This window comes from Pholis gunnellus, assembly GCF_910591455.1.
Source record: "Pholis gunnellus genome assembly, chromosome: 8".
Classification (NCBI taxonomy): Eukaryota; Metazoa; Chordata; class Actinopteri; order Perciformes; family Pholidae; genus Pholis; species Pholis gunnellus.
In genome coordinates, this window is record NC_136534.1 from 24,816,081 (window position 1) to 24,827,038 (window position 10,958).

The window sequence follows — 10,958 nt, forward strand, 5'->3', positions numbered from 1 at the left end:
ATTGTTGTCATCTGTCAGTGTGTGTGCATGTTGTCGAGTGCATAGATGCAATTTCGGCAAGGGCACTGTTCCGCTGTGATTACTAGACAATGTGTTCCTGTTTCTAGTGTGATATGTGATGGCCTTTGCCCTAATCACACGTTGATCACAAGGGCTGTATGCTGACAGCCAATGTATGTTGATCACAAGGGCTGTATGCTGACAGCAAATGTATGTGTGTGTGTGTGTGTGTCAGACATTTCCTCCTTTATGTGCCACTTAATAAACTATCTTTCAAACTTAGAGGCTCTTACTTGCCCTGACGTAATTTCAAACCTTCTACTCAGTGTTTCCCACATTATACAATAAATGCCTGTTTATATGCTTATATACGTGTGTGATTGCGTGCTTGGCTGCATATATTTATTTCCATGACAGGTTAAAGTCGAAAAACAGTCAAAAAAGTCATTCAATCAGGAGAGACTTCATTAGAATTTCACAATAATTTATTACACATTGTACAAATGTGAATAGTGCAACGTCTTTGGCGATTGGACTCCATCCTGAAGGAAGACAATCGATGTTGATGAAGGGAGTTGCTGCGGAGTTATAAACAGCATAGTATAGGATGTCGAAAAAAGTCATGAAAAAGTCAGTGTACCATGTCGAAAAGTCATAACTTTACTTAAGTTACTTTATTTTTAAAGTTGCTTCTTTAGTTACTTTACTTTTAAAGTTACTTTTTTAGTTACTTTACTTTTTTAGTTACTTTACTTTTAAAGTTACTTTTTAGTTACTTTACTTTTTAGTTACTTTTTTAGTTAATTTACTTTTAAAGTTACTTTACTTTTAAAGTTACTTTTTTAGTTACTTTACTTTTTTAGTTACTTTTTTAGTTACTTTACTTTTAAAGTTACTTTTTTAGTGACTTTACTTTTTTAGTTACTTTTAAAGTTACTTTACTTTTAAAGTTACTTTTTTAGTTACTTTACTTTTTTAGTTACTTTTTTAGTTACTTTACTTTTAAAGTTACTTTTTTAGTTACTTTACTTTTAAAGTTACTTTTTTAGTTACTTTACTTTTTTAGTTACTTTTAAAGTTACTTTACTTTTTTAGTTACTTTTTTAGTTACTTTACTTTTTAAGTTACTTTTTTAGTTACTTTACTTTATTAGTTACTTTTTTAGTTACTTTACTTTTAAAGTTACTTTTTTAGTTAGTTTACTTTTTTAGTTACTTTTAAAGTTACTTTACTTTTAAAGTTACTTTTTTAGTTACTTTACTTTTAAAGTTACTTTTTTAGTTACTTTACTTTTTTAGTTACTTTTAAAGTTACTTTACTTTTTTAGTTACTTTTTTAGTTACTTTACTTTTAAAGTTACTTTTTTAGTTACTTTACTTTTAAAGTTACTTTTTTAGTTACTTTATTTCTATTTGAAAAACTCTTATTCCGTATCCCTGTAGTGTTGATTCAGAGTAAGCACTGCATTAATTACAACACCTTGCACATTTGGAAAACCAAAACTACACATATCTTTAATTTCAACCAACATATAAACAGTACAGTACACTACCTTACAGGTTTGGCGAATAGAAGTCTGTGTTCAGTGCATAATGTGCATGGCATGGGAGATGCCCTCGTCAACAGGCTCGTTATTTCCGTTAGCGATGACCTCACCCTATCAACCTTGATGATTTGGAACTTCTGCGTGATATCAGCTGGGTCGGAAGGCAACCTGGACCGGCCAGAGACGAAACGGAGGAAAAGCACTCGCTCCTCATTGGTGAACTCCTCCAGGCTACCTAATGTTCATCAGGCCTTATCCCGCCTTTCTGTCCTGCTGTAAAACTGTCACCTTACTCTCCTGATATCAAAGCCTTTTTGTACTACTGCACCTGACCTGCATATAGTTTGATTTATTTTAGGTACTGAAGTTGTAAAAGTTCCTTTTAAAAGAAAATGCCTTTTGTAAATAGTAATTACTGCAATTTAAATATTTTCCTTTATTGTTTTTATATTATGCATATAAGAACATGAAAGTGTATTTTATTACAGACGTATTGTTTTTACCTTGTTTTCATCGGTCAGTTTATGTATTGGATGCTTCTGGACTTCCGTGTGTTCAGTGAATTATGTGCAAATCCAGTAAAGAAAAGAATTTAATGATGAAACCCAATTGTGTTTTTTCAGTTTGTTCTACTGGGGTTTGTTGTGAAAAAACTTCGTAGAGACAACGGAGAAAGTCAATTTATAGTTTAGTTAATCAAATGCTTTATTTCAAGCTCAAACGGAGTATTATATTCCGGCAGTTATACGTGCACGGACCTAACAACCAACACCCAACATAGAGTTGAGACATTCGTAAAAAGGCGCTTGTAACAGAGTGCGCTGACGTATTTAAGGTTCTCCTTAGTGGAGCCTCATAGGTCAAAATCATAGGTGCAGGCGGAGCTGGGTTTAGAGCAGCGGCCTGGTTGGAGCACTGAGCATTGTCCCGCCCACACTGGCTCACGTCCATTGATTGTTGTCATCTGTCAGTGTGTGTGCATGTTGTCGAGTGCATAGATGCAATTTCGGCAAGGGCACTGTTCCGCTGTGATTACTAGACAATGTGTTCCTGTTTCTAGTGTGATATGTGATGGCCTTTGCCCTAATCACACGTTGATCACAAGGGCTGTATGCTGACAGCCAATGTATGTTGATCACAAGGGCTGTATGCTGACAGCAAATGTATGTGTGTGTGTGTGTGTGTGTCAGACATTTCCTCCTTTATGTGCCACTTAATAAACTATCTTTCAAACTTAGAGGCTCTTACTTGCCCTGACGTAATTTCAAACCTTCTACTCAGTGTTTCCCACATTATACAATAAATGCCTGTTTATATGCTTATATACGTGTGTGATTGCGTGCTTGGCTGCATATATTTATTTCCATGACAGGTTAAAGTCGAAAAACAGTCAAAAAAGTCATTCAATCAGGAGAGACTTCATTAGAATTTCACAATAATTTATTACACATTGTACAAATGTGAATAGTGCAACGTCTTTGGCGATTGGACTCCATCCTGAAGGAAGACAATCGATGTTGATGAAGGGAGTTGCTGCGGAGTTATAAACAGCATAGTATAGGATGTCGAAAAAAGTCATGAAAAAGTCAGTGTACCATGTCGAAAAGTCATAACTTTACTTAAGTTACTTTATTTTTAAAGTTGCTTCTTTAGTTACTTTACTTTTAAAGTTACTTTTTTAGTTACTTTACTTTTTTAGTTACTTTTAAAGTTACTTTACTTTTAAAGTTACTTTTTTTGTTACTTTACTTTTAAAGTTACTTTTTTAGTTACTTTACTTTTTTAGTTACTTTACTTTTAAAGTTACTTTTTAGTTACTTTACTTTTTAGTTACTTTTTTAGTTAATTTACTTTTAAAGTTACTTTACTTTTAAAGTTACTTTTTTAGTTACTTTACTTTTAAAGTTACTTTTCTAGTTACTTTACTTTTTTAGTTACTTTTAAAGTTACTTTACTTTTAAAGTTACTTTTTTAGTTACTTTTTTAGTTACTTTACTTTTAAAGTTACTTTTTTAGTTACTTTACTTTTAAAGTTACTTTTTTAGTTACTTTACTTTTTTAGTTACTTTTAAAGTTACTTTACTTTTAAAGTTACTTTTTTAGTTACTTTACTTTTTTAGTTACTTTACTTTTTTAGTTACTTTTTTAGTTACTTTACTTTTAAAGTTACTTTTTTAGTTACTTTACTTTTTTAGTTACTTTTAAAGTTACTTTACTTTTTTAGTTACTTTTTTAGTTACTTTACTTTTAAAGTTACTTTTTTAGTTACTTTACTTTTAAAGTTACTTTTTTAGTTACTTTACTTTTTTAGTTACTTTTAAAGTTACTTTACTTTTTTAGTTACTTTTTTAGTTACTTTACTTTTAAAGTTACTTTTTTAGTTACTTTACTTTTAAAGTTACTTTTTTAGTTACTTTACTTTTTTAGTTACTTTTAAAGTTACTTTACTTTTTTAGTTACTTTACTTTTAAAGTTACTTTTTTAGTTACTTTACTTTTAAAGTTACTTTTTTAGTTACTTTATTTCTATTTGAAAAACTCTTATTCCGTATCCCTGTAGTGTTGATTCAGAGTAAGCACTGCATTAATTACAACACCTTGCACATTTGGAAAACCAAAACTACACATATCTTTAATTTCAACCAACATATAAACAGTACAGTACACTACCTTACAGGTTTGGCGAATAGAAGTCTGTGTTCAGTGCATAATGTGCATGGCATGGGAGATGCCCTCGTCAACAGGCTCGTTATTTCCGTTAGCGATGACCTCACCCTATCAACCTTGATGATTTGGAACTTCTGCGTGATATCAGCTGGGTCGGAAGGCAACCTGGACCGGCCAGAGACGAAATGGAGGAAAAGCACTCGCTCCTCATTGGTGAACTCCTCCAGGCTACCTAATGTTCATCAGGCCTTATCCCGCCTTTCTGTCCTGCTGTAAAACTGTCACCTTACTCTCCTGATATCAAAGCCTTTTTGTACTACTGCACCTGACCTGCATATAGTTTGATTTATTTTAGGTACTGAAGTTGTAAAAGTTCCTTTTAAAAGAAAATGCCTTTTGTAAATAGTAATTACTGCAATTTAAATATTTTCCTTTATTGTTTTTATATTATGCATATAAGAACATGAAAGTGTATTTTATTACAGACGTATTGTTTTTACCTTGTTTTCATCGGTCAGTTTATGTATTGGATGCTTCTGGACTTCCGTGTGTTCAGTGAATTATGTGCAAATGCAGTAAAGAAAAGAATTTAATGATGAAACCCAATTGTGTTTTTTCAGTTTGTTCTACTGGGGTTAAAGTCGAAAAACAGTCAAAAAAGTCATTCAATCAGGAGAGACTTCATTAGAATTTCACAATAATTTATTACACATTGTACAAATGTGAATAGTGCAACGTCTTTGGCGATTGGACTCCATCCTGAAGGAAGACAATCGATGTTGATGAAGGGAGTTGCTGCGGAGTTATAAACAGCATAGTATAGGATGTCGAAAAAAGTCATGAAAAAGTCAGTGTACCATGTCGAAAAGTCATAACTTTACTTAAGTTACTTTATTTTTAAAGTTGCTTCTTTAGTTACTTTACTTTTAAAGTTACTTTTTTAGTTACTTTACTTTTTAGTTACTTTTAAAGTTACTTTTTTAGTTACTTTACTTTTAAAGTTACTTTTTTAGTTACTTTACTTTTTAAAGTTACTTTTTTAGTTACTTTACTTTTTAGTTACTTTTTTAGTTACTTTTAAAGTTACTTTACTTTTAAAGTTATTTTTTTAGTTACTTTACTTTTTTAGTTACTTTTTTAGTTACTTTACTTTTTTAGTTACTTTTAAAGTTACTTTACTTTTTTAGTTACTTTTAAAGTTACTTTACTTTTAAAGTTACTTTTTTAGTTACTTTACTTTTTTAGTTACTTTACTTTTTTAGTTACTTTTAAAGTTACTTTACTTTTAAAGTTACTTTTTTAGTTACTTTACTTTTTAGTTACTTTTTTAGTTACTTTTAAAGTTACTTTACTTTTAAAGTTACTTTTTTAGTTACTTTACTTTTTTAGTTATGTCGTGTGTCGTTATGTGACACACTGAATTGGATTTACACGATGTGGTCTATACTTGATATAGAGCAACATAATGCATGTTTGCGCGTGTTCTCTAGCGCCACATAGTGGATACAGGAACTGGTGAAATATTTGCACTACATAATTTCCAGTGTCACACAGTCCAATCATTAAAAATAAGTCTAACTTGTGGGCTCGCTGTCTGATGGTCGCAGATATTTATGGCCGCTTCTGCCGGCATCCCGCCAGTACCTCCGACGTGCGGGAGGATACGAGGGCCCGTACATCGCTGCTTGCAGCTTTAATTAATCTTAGTATACTTAAGTATACTCAAGTATACTTGAAGCCCTACTTATCATCAGTATACTTAAAGAGTATTATTTTGGAACAACTTATTTTGTACTTCTAAAACTGTGAGTCTAGAACTCATGCATGCTGACATCTAAAACTGTGAGTCTAGAACTCATGCATGCTGACATCTAAAACTGTGAGTCTAGAACTTATGCATGCTGACATCTAAAACTGTAAGTCTAGAACTTGCGAATGTGTACGTCTAAAACTGTTCTGTGGGGTCAGCGATTTGTGCTCCACTCAGGATGAATTGTAATCACTTTGCTGATCCATCAACTTTCCACATCCAGAGGCAGGTTTCACAAAGGTAGACTATGACTACTGCTTAGATTTAACTATTTTTCCAATATTTCTCTGAAAGGTAGAGACCTGAAGCACTTTTAAATAACGCTGGCAATCAACTTTTCTTTGGCGCCAGTGTTCCCTGAAGCTTCACAATATTCAGTGAAATAGGTGACAGACTATGAACCTCAATGGCTCTCGGGAATAAGAAAAATCGCTGCAAAATCAATTATACAATATCAGTAGTCCCCTTCCTTATGTCCTCTTGCACAGCTATTCACATTCACAGGGGAACAGTCCCTTCCAACCTGCTCAGACACCATAAAATTAACTGGAGGCTGAAAAGTGAAATGGGGCTCTTGGGAAAGGGAATAAATTCAGCATATAAAGCGTTCTGAGCGCGTACAGCAGAGGGTGAAAATAATTCAATTATCAGAGGCCTTTCTTGAATATGAGTCATGTTGCATAAAGCATTACTGTGCTATCGATCCATAATGGTTCATGTTTACTGCCGCCGCTCCCACTTGCTGTGTAAGGGCGTGTTTGGATTGGATTACAATCTTTGTTTGGCACGAGCTAATGAGATTTCAGAAGGCTTTAATTACAGAATGATTTGTTTCCATTTCGAAATGATCAGAATGTCCAAAACCAAAAGTGTTTTTGTGTAAGCAAAGGTTTGAGTAGGACTGAAGGTGTTTTTCTTTCATGTCAGAATTGTTCTTGAGTGCAGGTGTCATTCTTTTTAAATGATGGATATCAACGTACCTTATCCTCAGAAGTTTATTTTTTTACATCCCAGCAGATTGTCTTTGTTACTCCCTCTGCTTGTGCAACAAACTGGCAGTTTCCTGTACGAACAAACGATGCATGTTTAGTTCTGCTTTCACATTAGAGCCGTAATCAGCCGAGGATGGCATCCACAACACTATTTTGACTTTTAAAAAACAGCAAACAGTAAAAAAAGAGGTTTCAGTAAAGACGTAGGTTGTCTCTTACATAATAATCCCAAAAAGCGGAGAATGCACATTTCTCCTCTGTGGGATCAGCTCGCATTTAATATTCTGATCTGCTTCAGCTCCCCGGCCCTCCCTGAAAAAAAAAAATCAAAATAAAACCTGTGGATGTGTGATATCAGCAGAATTGTTTAGTAACACAGAACAGATGCACATATTGACTGGCAAAGGAACATTCAGAAGTCAATCTATCCTCGTGGTTGCTTCAATGTGAGAAATTATGCAGCTTTTTTCAGGGGGGTGTGCAGCAGATGATTGTATACCAACATATTCAGCGTCGGTGTCAGAGGGAAGATTGTTATTCTGCATGGCGTTCTGGAGGGTCTCGGCTCAAAGAGCAGTCTGGGCCTGGAGCCTAGTGTGTGTGTGTGTGTGTGTGTGTGTGTGTGTGTGTGTGTGTGTGTGTGTGTGTGTGTGTGTGTGTGTGTGTGTGTGTGTGTGTGTGTGTGTGTGTGAGTAGCCAGACAAAGTGTCTGGGTTCACAGAAAACCAATCGAGACACCTGCCGGCTATCACTGCCAGTCGCTGATAATGTGGGGAAAAGAATGCATTGGGCCTCCGGCACATACTGCCGTCTTGAAAAGGGCAGGTTGGGCTTGGAAGAATGTTTTTCTCATCCATCGTTTGTTTGTTTGCCCTCGACACCTGTGACTCTGGCCGCCTGGTGAACGGACCCTAATGAAATAAAACACATTAAAATGGCAGTTTTGCTCTCTGATCATTTTTATTAGAAAAAAGAACGGCGGCTGCAGGCGGAGAACAGATTGAAACAAAAAAGGCTCCATTACAGACAGGAAAATAGCTGCTTGAGCAACTGACCCACAGCTACAACATCAGGGTTAAAGCACTTCACCATTTATCATGCAAGGGGGGGATACTCTGCAAGAAATACATGCGGGGGGGGGGACACACACACATCACCTCTGCACAACATCGCAACATCTGCGATAGGTAGGAAAAGGCCACAGCAGATCACAAGAACATCACACGTCATCGAGAGGGGCAGAGTTCACTTCCTGTCCCGGCCACAACAAGCGCAGGTTAACATTTTTTCTTCTATTTTTTTAGCGGGTTTGTATGACATCTCCATGAAGTGCAAAGACAGTCGCATGAGCGACCGGCTGGTTTCCAGCGTCTCCGCAACACCGACGATACTGTAAACAATCTACACTATAAGGCGCACAGTTGAAAAAAATTGCCCAACGAAAGAGCCACAAACATCAGTTCGTAAAGGGTTTGACGTGAAAACGCATCTTCATCATCGACACTCTGCAGATCTGGCATACCAACTGTCAATATACCAAATGCAGGCAGTAAAATGCTGTTTACGTGTATCCAAATGGGCACTACGCAAAAAAACAACACAAAAAAACCCACATTTAGAGACAAAAAATTCTTCTTCCTAAAACATCAATCTAAACTTTGTTGTTTATTTTTTTCCAATTAGGCACACGGTACAGCACAGTAAACGTTTTTTTTCTTCAATACCTCTTTTGGTTGTTGACATCGAAAGGACGTGGACACCGAAGGGCCCTTTTTTTTTTATCGCACACACAGAACACTTGTCGTCCCTCACTGCTGGCACTTATCTGTCCAAACCGTAAACATTAAAGGGAGAACTCTTCCACAACAGTTTCCTTCTTTGTGATTATTTAACCTGCTTTAGGACCCTAAAAACTAGTCTTATCCAACTGTCTAGAAGGCAACAACCACCACGGAATATCCTACAAAGACATAAGGCATTAAAATTCCTCTTCGCCTGAATTACATCAGTCATACAAGGTCTGTGGGACCTCTTGCGTCCATCCACAAATTAAGACAAAATACGCTAAAAACAAAATACCTCAACAACCTCGACTATCCACACGTTTTTTGTTTTTTTCCCCAACTGTTTTTTAACACTGATTGTCTACATTATCAATACAAATCTAAGGACGTAAACATGATAAGATGTAAACACTGTTAGTATCCAACTTGCTGGGACCTCTAAAAGATATTTGACCCTGTGTGAGACGTGAGAAAACACCAAGTCTTCTGCACATGAGATGGAGGAGGAACGAGGTAGTCCACTGGAGAACTGATGGGAGGGAATGGGAGTTATGGGGGACTGGCTCTTGTGCATCGCTTGGACTGAGGGTTTGATCCGTAATCTTCATAGCATAGTTCTGGTTGTCTTGTTAGTAGTTGAGAATTTTCAGATTTGGCAGGGAGGAGCTGTTGAACTCTCATTTTGACGACAATCCGCCGTCGAAACTCTGAACTTTCAGAGGATTTTCTGAAAGCTGTTGTTTTCCTGGTGAATCAGCAGACATTTGTTGTTTGAGCATCAAAATCAGTCTTTTACTTATTTATTTGTATGTTCTAATTAATCAGGGCTCCTCAGACGATGCGGTAATCGAACGTGTCCTTCTCGGTGTGGTCTGTCCAGTTGGACGAGGGCATGCTGCGGTAGGGGTCCAGCAGGATGCGGAAGCAGCGCACTATGAGCAGGGCCAGGAAGATGAAGAGCAGCAGCACGAAGACGAAGGCCGCCTTCTGCTCCAGCGTCAGGTAGGAAGGCACGTGATGGCCGCCGCCTGATGAGGACAGCGTGCTGCTGAAGAGGCCCTCGGCCATCCTGGGCACATCCATGCTTGACCGTCTCGGCTCCAGCTCTTTTGTTGGTTGAGTAAAGATTTTTGGAGGTGAAGATGGGCTCGGTGGACCTGTGGAAGAATCCAAACAGACGGGTTACACTGGAGGTATTGTCCTCTGCGGTTTGACAAATATATGAACTCCATGTAATCGTAGAAACAGAAAAAAGTCCTCGCTCTATAAAGGCTTCTCTGTTTCTGGAACTCCTGGTAAAAATCCCGCTCCGTGAGTAGAGAAGGCTCAGAGGACTCCTTTGGCCTTGAATTTCTGCAGCTCAGGGGGTTTGAATTGGCGCTTTGAAACCACAGCCTGCTATTATGAAATATCCAACCTTGTCTAGTTAATTATATTCCTATGCAACCAATCTGCATCAGCAATTTGTATTCAATGCCACCATTTAGTTTTAAACATGTTGTTGGCATACAAACAAACAACGACGGTTTGATTACCAACCAGGTAAAGCGGGCAACTGCCGCTGGTTTAAACTAATGTAACCGAAGATATGTTCACTTTAAAAGGTGCTACCTTTTAAATTCAGAGCATCTATGATATGAGACACTGCCTCAACCCGGATCTCAACAACGGTGCCAACAGCGCTAACAGCGCAAACAACTGCAACAGTGCTGGCAGAGCTAACAGTGTTAACCTGAGGGGAGGACCAGAGGGGGTGGGGCGCTACGCTTCCGCTGCGATGAGAATTTCAAATTGAGCACATTTAATTTCAATATCAACTGTTGTGATGAGTTAATGTGGCTCCTCCTTTTTTTCTTAATCTTCAGGCTCTAAAGATTAGTCTTATGTTGGTGCCCTGTGTCATAAAGACATGGCTGGTGATATTCTACATTTGTCTTTTTGTCAACCAATCTCATTTTCTTCTGAGACAAGTATTTTGTGTGCATCCAAAGCCTGATATGTGTTCTTCCTCTGTGCCATAGAGTGCTATTGTTATCCAGAAACTATGGAAAACACATCAATGTGTCACACTTTTACACCGGAGGACATGTTCCTGCCGCAAATGTTCACAAGAGCACCAAATGTGTATTAATCCACAGCTGAAAATAGTCCTCAAGAAAT

General features: G+C 36.8%; 1 protein-coding gene across 1 annotated transcript; it reads right to left on the reverse strand.

The window, feature by feature from the left end:
- Positions 1-9,629: 9,629 nt before the first annotated feature.
- On the reverse strand, positions 9,630-9,881 carry LOC306699572 (cortexin-3; the record flags this gene model as incomplete). The annotated part of the gene is made up of 1 exon (XM_079164211.1): positions 9,630-9,881. The coding sequence occupies one exon, from the start codon at positions 9,879-9,881 to the stop codon at positions 9,630-9,632; it is 252 nt and encodes an 83-aa protein (XP_079020337.1).
- Between the last annotated feature and the right edge of the window lie 1,077 nt (positions 9,882-10,958).